Source organism: Boleophthalmus pectinirostris, unplaced genomic scaffold (assembly GCF_026225935.1).
Source record: "Boleophthalmus pectinirostris isolate CB_2022bp ecotype Guang Dong unplaced genomic scaffold, ASM2622593v1 HiC_scaffold_15, whole genome shotgun sequence".
Classification (NCBI taxonomy): Eukaryota; Metazoa; Chordata; class Actinopteri; order Gobiiformes; family Gobiidae; genus Boleophthalmus; species Boleophthalmus pectinirostris.
The window spans coordinates 9318138-9332549 of NW_026571070.1; the positions used below are offsets into that span (position 1 = coordinate 9318138).

Genomic DNA, 14412 nt, shown 5'->3' on the forward strand with positions numbered 1-14412 from the left:
CCAGTTCCAATGTCTAAATTTCTCCAAATCAACTTTTGTACCCATTTTCTAGTATAATATCCTCCACCTCTACTACAAACAGACAAGAGGTTCTTTCTAACGGGGTGTTGGAGCAGGATCTTGTGGCCATTAGTGGTATAACATGTTCTATATTGTTCTATAACTACAGTATATCTTCTTTTGACTGCCAACTTTTTCCTCTAAATGCAACTAAAACACATTTTCTTTATGGTGACACTTCTGCTTAAGTGCAAATCCTATTCATTTCAATGTAGAGTTGAATTCTGACATTAAAATATGAAATAAGGCCCTGGATAAAGCGGAAGAAAATTGTCAGATGTAAGTAGATTGATTTAGCTTAAAATATTTAATGTTCATGTACAACAAAAAGTGAACACTGCTCCGATTCTTTGTGAGATTGTAAATTACTTTGTAGTCCATATAGAATGTATTTGCTGTTCAAATCATTCAGAACAAAATAAATAACTTCTTGTACCTGAGATAAATAATAGTTTGGAGCTTTGATTGTTGATTCTGAAAATATCTGCGGTTTCTCAGTCCTTTATGTTTTTTTTTTTCTTTTTTACTTGTAAGCAGCTATTTAAATTTTATTTTTTTTGGACCCCATGTCTCTGATTGGTTAATCCATAGACCTGACAAGATAACAAATTTTCAAGTATATCGTTACAGAGACACATCATGATAAACAATAATACTAAACTACTTTATGTCAACAGACACAAAGCAAGATAATTCCAGTAAAGTAGTTTTTAAAAATACAGCATCATTAAGCCTGAGCTACAAATAATTAGCAGAATAAACCAATAATGAGCCATAAAAGTTAATTCTTCTACCCTCTACGACTTAAATCTTATCTAATTATAAAGAAATGGCAAAAATCTCATCACGATTGCAAAGAAAATGTATGCACGATAAATACTTAGCCCCAAAATACGTATATTGTTCCAGATATATTGAAACATAAATCCATAGTAATTATAGGGACTATTAATACATCTGTCAATCACGGCCTCAAAAATCAAGGAGACAGGATGCAGCTCCAGAGTTTTGTCAAAATACATGTAGGAGTTATCAATTTTGACACAATACATACATTGGCAAACACGGTAAAAAAAAAGTTTTAAAAGTCTGAAAACAAAAAAAAAACACTAGAACTAAATGGATTTGAACAACACGACATTTCCAGGAGCCTGTGATCAATAAGTGCGTTCATGGTCCCGTTTGGGAGAAATAGTGAGTATGAGTAACAGGAAAATTATTGGCTTTTGCTAGACTGTAATTTTACGTGTAATAGACTGGTTTAACAGGACAAATCAGCTTATGTGTTGTAGTTCCACCTAAGTCAGATCTTTATGGTCAGATTGTGTTAAAATAAAGCTCAGATTAAAGTCTAATAAAGCCTCAGACAGAGCAGAGCCTACAGTTAGTTGACGTTGACGACCCGGTTACGGCAGTATTCGGGTTATGCTGTTTACATGGGTGCTGAGAAACTGGGATACTCATATTCCTGTGTACATGATCAAATGTAGTATCCCGGTTTCTTGACATAATCTTACAAATGTGCAAGTGCAAAAATTATATGTTCAAATAAACAAGGAAAAAAACAACCATGAGCTCCTTTATCATAGGAAGCTCGGGAGGTTCCTAATCAGCGGTAAGGAGCTGTGATCCTTTCCAAGCACTATTGTACATGTTCTACACTGCAGCAGATTCTTCATTAAAATCTTCTGCATAAATAAACTCAGCTTTACAACATATAAACCATAACCACTATAGAGCCACGTCAGCCCGTTTGATAATATAATTCAGCTTTGCGCACATTTGTTTACGTTTTACAGAAACAAAACTTAAAACCACACGACTCATTTGTGTAAACTATAAGCGCTGAAAAAAAACAGCTCTTTCCTTGTGTACTAATGCAGTTCAGCTTCTGTCAGATTAAAGGACACGACTCAGTGGAATATGTGTGTTTTTTCTGTGATAGAGGGGTGTTCTGCTGATGGTGAGTCTGTTCTGTGCATATATAGTGTTGGAGATGGTTCATATTTAACTTTTCAGAGATCATACGTGTGCAGACTGTGCATGTGCAGGTTTAGTGCAGCTCAGGGTATGGTCACTTTATGTTGGTCAATTTATTTATGTTGGCTACCGTTGTGATGAAAAGACTGGAACATGTTTGTCTTTCGGACGCATGTGCACTCAACTTTATGTTGCAGTAACCGGGATACTGTGTATACCAGCTACAGTATCCCGGTTTCTCATAACCGGGATACTGCCTTATTCAAGATACTGAAACCGGGATACTGCGTGTACATGCACAACGAAACCGGGATAGTCAAAAACCTCAATCATAACCACACTCAAGAAGGAAACTTCTGTAATAAGTTGAATATGATTTCCGTCTCACCTGGCAAAGTGTTGATAAACGCCGTCACTTCCTCCACGCTCCACTGGGACGGCGCCGGTCTGAACGTGGAGGTGACGGCCGGAGCTGACGCCCTCCTCTGGACGCGCTGCTGCACTACGCCGTCTGTCTGCGTGTTGCCGTGGGAGACACTGTTGTTATGGGCGACGGTGTTGTTATGGGAGATGTGGTTGTTGTTGCTGTTGTGGGTGATGCTGTTGTTGCTGTGGGGGGATGTTGTCATGGCAGCAGGCTCCTCCTCTTCCTCCTCGTCTTCTTCGTCCTCCTCTTCCTCTTCTTCTTCTTCTTCTTCAGGTGCGTCGTCTCCATCATCTTCCTCGGCTCCAGCCTCCACCTGCACGAAGTGTGGTCATGGTTAGACCATTTTCACAACAGATAATATAGAATAATGTGTTACACGTCGCTATTCCGATATGCTGCTTTAGACATTGACGTCTAATTGTCACAGCAGCGGCATAAACATTATTTTTTAAGCATTGTGAAATGTAAATCCCTTTTCATAATATTCATCAAAGAGCTGAACTTTTTTTTTGTCTCTCTCACTTTTATAGACAGCAAGAACTCTGTCATTCTAAAATAACTGATCACTAGCTATGAACTCTTAGACCAGACATGTTAAACTCAGGCCCGGGGGCCAAATTTGGCCCTCGACATAATTATATTTGGCCCGCGAAATCATATCAATTATGCATTAGAGCTGGCCCACTGGCTAAAATTGGCTATAGAGATATTATTTATTTAAAATATTGTTATTATTTTATATATCATGCTTGTTCTGGATTCAATGTTTAAGCAAAAACTATTATTAAACATTTATTTTAATAAGAAAAGGTTTAGCATTACATATCTCAAAAGAAGAGAAAACATGCGGATTGAAATTTTTCAATAAATATTTAGTTTGACACACGACTTAGTGCCCTCTGTGAATTTGAGTTTGACACCCCTGATGTAGGCTATCTGCGGAGAACACCATATAGCCTAAATAAATAACTAATCAAGACGCGCCTGGGACTAAAGTAACTCTCAAAAAAAAAGACAAATCAGAATAGCGATACTAAAAAGTGTCTAGAGTCATGTCGTAACACCAGCATGTCTAAATAGAGACATGTTGTAATGACAGGATGTCAGAATAAGCTTCGGACCCCAAAATAATGACACATTTAAGTTCTACCTTATGCCTTTTAGAGTTTTTGTCTCCCTATGCTTTAGCCTGCACAGAACTTAACATATGTCACTGTATTTATACTTCCAAATGTTTCACATGTCGAGGTTGCATTCTCTTAAATAACCACCAGAGGGAGCACACAGTCAGTTAGAGAATTTACCAAAATTTACGACGTTTTAGATCACATCTGTTGAAAAAGAGCCAAGAAATTGAGGTTTAGAGAGAGTTTATCGAGCTGTGTTCACTACTGCCCCCAGTGGTCATCTCGTGTACTGCTCTGAGGTAAAGATAAAATGAACTGGACACTAAATTACACGTGATCCTTCGGTTCAAGAGAAATTTGAGCATTTTTATCTTTCTGCATCAGTACCTCCATGTCCTCCTCTTCTTCTGCTGCGGCCGGAGGAGGTTTCTCTTTCACTTCTTTCTCTTTGCGACCAGCGCTCCACAGATCTTTAGGCTAAAAACAGGAGATTAAAAAGACAAATAAATACATTTGTTTTACCCACATAGTAATCATTATTAGTTCTTATATATATTAGTACTTATAGAGCACATTATTAGTACTTAAATAAAGAGTATTTCACCAGTCTGAGCAGCAGAGGTTTGCCCGGCACAGACTCAGCTCGGTTCAGAACAGGACGAGGTCGATCGGGGCGGCTCCCTGCGCTCAGAGCACGCAGACGCTTCGTCAGACGAACATTAAACCTGAAACACAAACATTAAGATACAAGAAACTTTAAGAAACTCAGTATTAGTCAGGAAAAGACCAAAAAAAAAGGTTTGGGTGCTAGGACATGCCATATCTCTATAATATCTTCCAGGCAGAACAATGACATTTCCATAGAGACAAGGAAGTGGTCAATCCCCCAATTAGAATAGACACATACTGGGACAGCACCGTTATTTTAGCAGTCCACTCTTCTGCCGTACGTATTGACTGTTATTGACTTTTTGTTGACTCGAACTGTTATTTCTATTTGAGATCGACCGATATGGGTTTGTGTATGTGCATGTGTAGGGCCGATTTGGATTATTTTCCTCAAATTATGTCATTTTTATTTACTACAAACTCACCTACAGCCCCTTTTTTTTAACACAAACCTTTCAGAGAGCTGTGTAGTCGCATTTTGTACACTGTATTGAAGTGTTAATATAAAGTACTGTGTGTATTTTTTAGTCTGCAGATTGGCCAAAACAAAATATCATCTGTGCTGGAGATTTAAGGCCAATAGTCAATACACTAAGTCCAAATATTAGTCAAATAAATGGATTTTAAACCATATAAAAGTTTAAATATGGTTTCTAAAGGCTTGTAAGTAAATAAATAAGTTTATATAGTGATTTTCAAAAACATAGGTCAAAAAGTGCTTCACATACAAAACAAGAAACAAAACAACATAAGATACATTCAGGAACATTCAGTCCTAGCAGCTTGTTCAAAAAGAAAAATTTTAGTTGCTTTATAAATACATCTACACTATCTAGAGAGCGTAGGAAAGGAGGCAGTTCATTCCAGAGTTTATGGGAGACAGCTTGAAATAATCTGTCGCCTCATGTTTTAAAACTTGTCTGAGGGACCATTGGCAGGTTTTGACTGGTGGACCTCGGGCTACGGGCGGAGGTGTCTGGCTTTATCAGGTCTGTGATGTAACCAGGAACCATATAGGGCCCTAAAGGTCTAGCCAGGCTGATGCCACGTACTGCGCAATTTCGTTTCTCTCCAGTGACTAGGTCAGGAATTGGAATACACTAGACGGTTTGGAAGAAACCTGGAAGTTGTAGATCGCGCACCGGCCAATCAGCGAAGACCTGAACCAGCCCGAGTTGTGATAACAGACTGCATACCCTATCCTCCTTTGTATTTTCTTTGTCAAATACAAACTGCACCTTTAATTTGCAAGTTCATCTCGTAGAAATGATAATGATCACTGACAAACATGTTCACTCTCTGCTTTGTTTGCTGCTTGTGCCGGCGATTACTTGGACACTACTGAGCGTTCCGACGCATTACATACATCACGACCAAATAGCAGCGATTGGTTAAACAAAAAAAGTATCAAAAGAAACAGAAAACGCACAAGAAAATTCTTGTAGAGGTGCAAATGCAAGGAGCAGCCAGACAAGGGTGAAAAAATGCATAGCACACTCGGTTGGCTGATGTCCAAAAGCTTTTTTATTAACAAAATAACGTTTCGGCAAAAAAAAAAGCCTTCATCAGATATTTTCTTGTCGATATTTTTCAAAACGTTATTTTGTTAATAAAAAAGCTTTTGGACATCGGCCAACCGAGTGTGCTATGCATTTTTTCACCGTCTTTAAACAAAAAAGTACCCATCTACCTTCAAGCGAACAAATTTTAATGCTGCGAGGTCAGACTGTTTCCATGAAGTGAAACCGTCTCATGAATCAGGCTATGAAAGGTCAGCCCCAGGATCTTAAAGTGGACATAAAAAAGAACAGGGAGCCATTGTAAGGATATTAAGATCGGGGTGATATGTGCTCGCCTACTGGTGCGGGTCAGAAGACTTTTGGACCATCTGCAGCCGGTTTCTTCTTGCTCAGACACGTAAACAGACTCTTACAATAGTTTAGTCTCAAATCATCGTGTAGAGAATACAAAATAAGTGTATTATTGATGAAAACAAGAAATACTTTATTCTTTTTGACATGTGTATTTAATAACATTGCTGTTTTTGTCTTTGGCATTTGCAGTTTAGAGTCTGCCGCGTCTAGATTTGGTCAAGATAAAAATACAATGACCAAAATACGACAGTCACGTTTATTCCAAATGAATCATGAGCCTCACAGCAGCAGTTTGGCTTTGCCCGAGTGTGTCTCGCTGCTGCACCATGTGACTCGTGTGGTGTGAAACAGGAAGTGGTGAGTGCGGCCGCTGAAGATGCAGAATCAGGTGTGAAGCAGCAGCGAAAAACCTCTCACAGTCAATTTGGATCAAGAGCCAATGACCCTCGTATCTTTTAAATCACGAAGAATATCCCAAAAAATCCAACTTTACCTGCTTGCTTCCATGGAGATATTACTGTTTTTGCCTTGATTATTCCACAGTATGTAAATAAACTTGACAGGTTAATCAGAACTAAAGAAAAGAAAGTCTGCGCATGGTAAGAATTCATGTTTTTAAGGTATTTTTGAGATATAAAACACTTTTAATTGAACAAATGAAAGGGAGATACGCTTAATACCCTACTGTGGAACATTCCAGGCAAATAAATGACATCTACATGGAGACAAACATGTAGCAGACCCTCCACCGTAGAAGTTACACAGAGCACGTTTTGGGGTGACCAGAATTTCAAAATAAAAAACTGGGACTTCCTTGTTTTGTTGGTGGTTGGTAATAATAAAACTGTGAAACGAGTGCGTAATTAAGGAGAACTGTTACGTAGAGACTATTCATGACTAGGGATGGGCATGATTAGTCGACTAATCATCAAGAATTTCGTTGATTACGTTCATTTTTAATCGACAAACCGAATGTAGGTTGCTGTGCGTAGAGACGAAGCTGCGTCTGACAGCACAAACACTGGAGTTTCGGCCTCACAGTCCCATGTTTGGGCTCCGGCACCTCCTTGGAGACACTGTACCGCCCAGTGAGTGTGTTTACATGCACATCTGTATCCAGGTTTTGTCATAGTGCATGTATACGCAGTATCCCGGTTACTGCAACATGAAGAGCTGCGCTAAACCTGCACACGTACGATCTTTGAAAACATCGCGACATACAGAACAGACTCACCATCATCATCGTCAACACCCCTCTGTCTGACAGAAGCTGACCTTATTAGCGCTGTTTTATGGTTTTTTTCTCCACTTAGTTTATACAAATTAGCCATGCGGTTTTAAGTTTAGTTTCTGTAACACTTGCTCAAAGCTGCATTAAACACATTATATAATCTCAAACGAGCTGATGTGGCTCTACAAGCACACCCTAGAAAAATTATAGTGCAGCTTTATTCGATTGTTTTGGTTTATATGTTTTGGAAAGTTGAGTATATTTATGCAGACTAGTAATAGTAATAATAATGATGGTCATTTTAATATTAAAACGTTAATGATTAATCGAAAATCTATTGTTAATTCTACCTACGATCGACTAATAAAATTTAATCGAATGCCCATCCCTATTCATGACTCACACGTAAGTCAGTATAGTCACATTTTCTTTATGTTTTGGTCATTTTTAAACATCCTTTTCTGTATTTTACCTAAACAAATTGCAAAGTATGTCTCGCTTTACTGTTAGCAGGGATCAAAATGGTGAAAAATAGGGACAACTGGGACATTTCATGTATAAAACTGGGACAAATCACTGGTTTTGGATAAATCTACTGGGACAGGGGACACGGGACTCAAAAATGGGACTGTCCAGAGTAAATAGGGACGTCTGGTCACACTATATCTTTAACAGAGTTTCATGAGTATCTAAAATGGCGGTGTAACACATTAACACAGGCGTGGTTGTAGACATCAGCGTGAGCCGGACTCACCCTCGTGCGCAGGACGTGGAGCAGAAGCGTTTGGACCTCATGAAGTTGTGGGCGTGGCCTCGTTTCCCACAGAACTGACAGTGAAGCACGGCGCGATCCCTCTGAGAAGGTCCTGAAGGAAAGAGAAAGCATGAAACTGTGATCAGAGGTGGACAGTGCTCAAATTTTACTGTTTAAAGAAGTGAACTATGTCACATTTTAGGATGAGGTTTCTCTCTAGTGATTGCTTTTAAATCAGGTCATTCTTTCACATTATTCACTCTAAAAAACTGGATGTGCACCCTCAAATCGCCAGCTGTTCTTAGTAGTTTAAGTAGTTTCCCCATCTATTTATTTATTGTTTATTTGGATAAGAACAGATACAAAAAACTGATGCAGATATCACAGTGTTTATAGCCGAGGTTAATTCTCAATACTATTCCCCAAAGTATTTGTAAGTAAGTTAAAAAAAACATGTATGGTATATATAAAAAACTAAAATAAAGATAAAAAAAATAAATAAACAGAACATAAAATATACAAGGGAACAAAAAATATGTAAATGTAAATTTGATTTGACAGCCCTAAAATCTAAATACACACATGCAAACATTGCATTGAAAAACTCTGTACTACTCATTTATTATAATTTTTTTGTGCATGCTTTTATTTTATTTATGCATTTTTTTCTGCGTGTTTTTATTTCATTTTTATTTGTGCATGTTTTTACTTTGTTATGTTCTTTTTTTGGGTGGGGCGTGTTTTTATTTAATTTATTTACATTTTTTGTGAGTGTTTTAATTTTTTGTGTGCGTGTTTTTATTTTATTTATTAAAATTTTTTGTGCAGGTTTTTATTCTATTTATTTTTTGTGTGTGTTTTTATTTTATTTATTTACATTTTTTTGTACGTGTTATTATTTTATAAATTTTTTGTGCATGTTTTTATTTAATTTATTTTCACTTTTTGAGCATGTTTTTATTTTATTTATTTATTTATTTTTGTGCATGTTTTTATAAAATTTTTTCAGTGCGTGTTTTAATTTATTTAATTTGTTATTTTATTTATTTAGTGTTTTAGTTTTATCTTTTGTTATGTCTTATGTTTTTGTTATTAATGTGCTGCGTTTAAATACCGTCAAAATGATCAAAATTATAAATAAAAAGAATACATAAATACAAAAATAAAGTGAAACGAAAAGCAAACGATCACAACATGTCCGGTAGTTTGCAGCATGTATAATCTTTCTCTCCTTACTCGTGGTGGAGTTGTGGTCGTCCGGCTCTCCCCCGTCCTCCTCCTCTGAGTCTGTCGAGTGCTCGGACTGCTTCCTGGTTTCCGTGGTAACCGGTAACGTCGCAGTCCCATTGGTCCCGTTCACTTCCTGTGGTTTGGGCACCTGATCTGGGACCAGTAAAGACGACCGGTTCACCTGCAAAAACCAAACATGTTTTTACAGATTTATCACTCATTTAATCATACAAACGTTACAATGAATGATCAGGGATTTGAACTTTTTAACTTTTTTAGTCACTTGCAGGTGAAATGTTTCTATAGAGACGTTATCACTGTCCCTGAAATGTTCCGCAGTATGGCCTTTAAGTTAGTGGCACAATGACCACCCTTCTAACAAGTAGCATCCATGTTTCTCAAGATAATCTCCACTAGAAAAGTTACACAATTAACCGTTACATTTTGAAAAATCTAGTTATTTTCAAGATGGTCTCCACCAGAAAAGTTACAGAGTGAACCTTGACATTTTGAGAAGTCTGTAGTTATTCTCAACAGAAAAGTTACATAATTAACCTTTAAATTTTGACAAGTCTATCGTTATTCTCTAGATACTCTCCACTGGAAAAGTTACATAATGAACCTTTTAAATTTCAAGAAGTCATGGTTATTCTCAAGATAAAGTTACATAATGAAGCTTTACATTTTGAGAAGTCTACAATTATTCTCAGTCAAGATACTAATGAAGCTTTAAATTTTGAGATGTCTATAGTTATTTATATATAGATACTCTCCACCAGAAAAGTTACGTAATGAAGCTTTAAATTTTGAGATGTCTATAGTTATTTATATATAGATAGTCTCCACCAGAAAAGTTACATAATGAAGCTTTAAAGTTTGAGAAGTCTAGTTATTCTCTGGATACTCTTCACCAGAAAAGTTACATAATTAACCTTTAAATTTTGACAAGTCTACAATTATTCTCAAGATACTCTCCCCCAGAAAAGTTACAGCGTGAACTTCTACATTTCAAGAAAGTTCAGAAAGTTACAAACTTTAAATTCTGACAAGTTTATAGTTATTCTCAAGATACTCTCCACTGGAAAAGTTACATCATGAAACTTTAAATTTTAAAAAGTTTATAGTTATTCTCAAGATACTCTCCACTAAAAAAGTTACATAATGAAGCTTTAAATTTTGAAAAGTCTACAATTATTCTCAGATACTCTCCGCCAAAAAAGTTACATCATGAAACTTTAAATTTTGAAAAGTCTATGCTTATTCTCAAGATACTCTCTCCCCCGGAAAAGTTACATAATGAAGCTTTAAATTTGGAGAAGTCTATAGTTATTTTCAAGATACTCTCCACTAGAAAAGTTACATAATGAAGCTTTAAATTTTGAAAAGTCTATGCTTATTCTCAAGATACTCTCTACTAAAAAAGTTACATAATGAAACTTTAAATTTTGAGAAGTTTATAGTTATTCTCAAGATACTCTCTCTCCCGGAAAAGTTACATAATGAAGCTTTACATTTTGAGAAGTCTGTAGTTATTTTCAAGATACTCTCCACTAGAAAAGTTACATAATGAAGCTTTAAATTTTGAAAAGTCTATGGTTATTCTCAAGATACTCTCTACTAAAAAAATTACATAATGAAACTTTAAATTTTGAAAAGTCTATGGTTATTCTCATGATACTCTCTCCCCCGGAAAAGTTACATAATGAAGCTTTACATTTTGAGAAGTCTGTAGTTATTTTCAAGATACTCTCCACTAGAAAATTTACATAAATAACCTTTAAATTTCCGCAAGTCTATAGTTATTCTTAAGATAAAGTTACAAAATTAACCTTTAAATTTTGAGAAGTCTATGGTTATTCTCAAGATACTCTCCCCCAGAAAAAATTACATAAATAACCTTGACATTTTGCCAAGTCTATCATTTTTCTCAAGATACTCTACTAGAAAAGTTATATAATGAAGTTACATTTTGAGAAGTCACAGTTGTTCTCAAGAAAAAGTGACTTAACGAAACTTAAAATTTTGAGGAAGTCTATAGCCTATAAATGTCTGATGTTTTAGGATATAAAACTCTGTACTTCAACTTCAACTGACTTCATATGAGTACTTAACATTGTAAAGTGTTTAAAACAATAAGTAAGTCAGTTAAGTTTTTATTTATATAGCACTTTTCACAAACATATGTCACAAAGACGCTTTACAGATCATTATTCATTCACTCTGTACTGGGTGGATGTTAAAACGGTTGTTACTTTATGGTGCCTAATTAAGTCGTTAAGCTGCTAGTGTTGACAATTCGAGCACTAAAATGATCGTAACAAGTCCGGTGTGTCGTAACTTTATTGTGTTTAACATGTTATTGTTATTGAAAATGTGGATTATTATTTGAATATGAACTGAAAGCAATTTAAAAAAGCTAAACTAAACCTATTGTATGTGTGGCGAAAATGTTTTAATTTGGTAAACCGGATGTGTTTTATTGTGAAAGAAACTAGACAGGATGCACAGTGTATTTTAACATCCACGTTGACTTTTCAAGAGTAAACAAATAGAATCAATATTGCTGCTGTGCGTCGTTGTGGAAGCCTTCACTACGTAATACGGTGAAGTTGTACGGACTTAATAACATTGATGAGTTTCGTGATGGATACAACATGCAGACGTACAGTATTTCAGTGAAAGGCGAGCGTCTTTAAAGCCTGGAGAATGAGAAAAAAAAACTATCCAGGATCACAGAAACATGCATGAATGAACCAAAACACAACTCCAGGTGCTGTTGGTGGTTTTCAGATTCGAGAGACTGACTTTGTTGCACTTTGTAGGGATGTAACAATAACCGAAATATCGTGATATCGTATCGTCAGACGTCTCACAAGATATCGAATTATGAAATCCTTTACTTAAATGCAACAGCTTATAAACATTGAGAACTACACATCCCATGATTCATTTCAGCACAGACAACATGAAGAAATATGTTTTTTTAACTGAATTCTTGAGATTATGACATTAGGGTCCGGTCAAGCAGAAGTAAACAGCAAGGCCAAATATTCAAGTTAATGCATCTGATATAAAAATGTATTGAACAGATACATATGTGCTCTAGTTTATGAAACTGTTGACCTTTTTTCTGTACCATTTTTGGTCCTAAAGTTACATATGTTTTAAACAGACCATATATGAAACATGGAACAAAAATCATTTCCCAAATTTCACAAACCTGCAAATCATGTAAATAAATGGATGTATTTCATCATATCTTGTGTTATTCGATCTTTGAACTGTTGATGAAGGGACATGATTATTTATTTTTTTTTATGTATTTAAAATGATTAAAATTTGCTTGGAAGGACTGACATATTTTATAGAAATAATTACCTTTCATTTTGAAGTAATATTAAAGTATTCGGAAGAAAAAAGTTGACAAATTATGTAAAATCATGCACCTTCTACTTGTTTGCACAATTTTCCCTCCGTTACTTTTTCCTCCGTTACCATGACCTTTCTTAATAAAAAATCTCATTACTCAAAAAGTAAGAGGTTTTTCGACCTAATCTTGTACCATATGGTAGAAAACTATATGAAGCAAATATTCAAACCAGTTTGTTAAGGATATGTAAGTGAGAACCAAGAGTTATCACTGTTTGTATTTATTGCCCAAAAAGTGCTGCATATTTCATTCTCCTCTGTTACCGACATGAATTTAAAATTTTTTTGTCAACAACTTGAAAGAATATCACAGGTTTAACTTGACCCTGTTGGAGTGTAACTCTTTCCTACATTCTGATACTTTACTTATTTCAATAGTCCCTCTAGTTTCTGAATAAGAGACATTTGAATGTAAAAAATCTGCCCCTGTTTCCCTCCGTTACCACTTGACTGGACCCAATAATAATTCACACCAAAGTCTTGTCAGGGTATTCTAAGCGCAAAAAGGCGCCCTATCTACTATTATATCAGCCAAAATATTGTATTGTATTGTATTGTGAGATGCATATCGTGATAATATCGTACAGAGAGATTTTTGATATTGTTACATCCCTAGTAATTTGTCGTGAAATATCTAAAAGTTAAATGCACAAATGTTGGATCTGATCATTTCTATTAGTGATTAGACCCAAGAACTCACTGTGTTACAACAAAAAGCTGCCTCATTTTTATTAAAGTGCCCACATTACGCTGTTTTCTGTTATAATGCCGTTTTCTCGTCAAAAACAGACCTGGAGCTGGTTTTGTTTCATTCACACATGTTTAACAGACAAACCCTGCTGCGTATTTAGGTGTTAAGAGTTCTTCGCTCAGACAAAAAATATTCCGTTCTACCTTGTGAAGTCATGTGGTAATACAAGAGGTGTTCCACTGTGTTTTTTAAACTCCAAACACCTTCAAAATAGAATCATTTGGATCATTTCAGCCCTGGAACTGCCAATCTAAAAGGTAAAAGGCATTTGAAAACTAACTCTTGATGTCATTGGCAGATGTAGACAAACTAAGGCTACGTTTATATGACGACGGTCTGAACAGAAGATGCAAAAGTGGCGTCGCGTCTTCACTTTTTATTCCGCGTTTAGAGGAGCGTTTTGAGCATACAGTGACGCAAAAGTGTGTGGAATTTGATTGGGTTTGCATGTATTTAAAGCAACAAGGGCGTCTTTGGACATGCGGAAGTTTTCACGACGCCACACATTTTCATCAGCTCCTCCTTCCACAAAGTCGTCCCACCATCGACTGGTTCTCCAGGTCTTGTTCATATCCGTCTGACTCGCCTGCGACGAACTGGTGCATCCAGAATTTGACAGAGGTGATTGCAGATCCTTCTCTGTTCACTAATAGTGTCTCTGCAGATTCTTACATTTGTTGGGAGCCTCCTGTAAGTTTATTAGAGCTGCCAGAGCTGCCTGAAGGTCCGATGCACGGAAATGATCCGACATATTTGTTTCTGTGTACTGTATGTATGTGACGTAAACGTGTACGTGACCTGAGCAGATCTGACCAGAGTTTTGCGTCTTGGGCAGTGTAGACGGAAACGCTACGGCGAAGCATATTCAACTTTTCCACTC

General features: G+C 36.3%; 1 protein-coding gene across 1 annotated transcript in view; it reads right to left on the reverse strand.

Annotated features, from left to right (window-relative positions):
- The window catches only part of si:ch211-230g15.5 (mucin-2), a 59212-nt gene that overhangs the window by 14076 nt on the left and 30724 nt on the right, over positions 1–14412 (reverse strand). The window contains exons 7-12 of the mRNA XM_055151246.1: positions 9359–9533; positions 8123–8234; positions 4199–4319; positions 3982–4071; positions 2429–2780; positions 2312–2324 (exon numbers count right to left, since the gene is read on the reverse strand). Coding sequence (XP_055007221.1) covers positions 2312–2324; positions 2429–2780; positions 3982–4071; positions 4199–4319; positions 8123–8234; positions 9359–9533 — 863 coding nt within the window. The remainder of the gene's footprint in view (positions 1–2311; positions 2325–2428; positions 2781–3981; positions 4072–4198; positions 4320–8122; positions 8235–9358; positions 9534–14412) is intronic.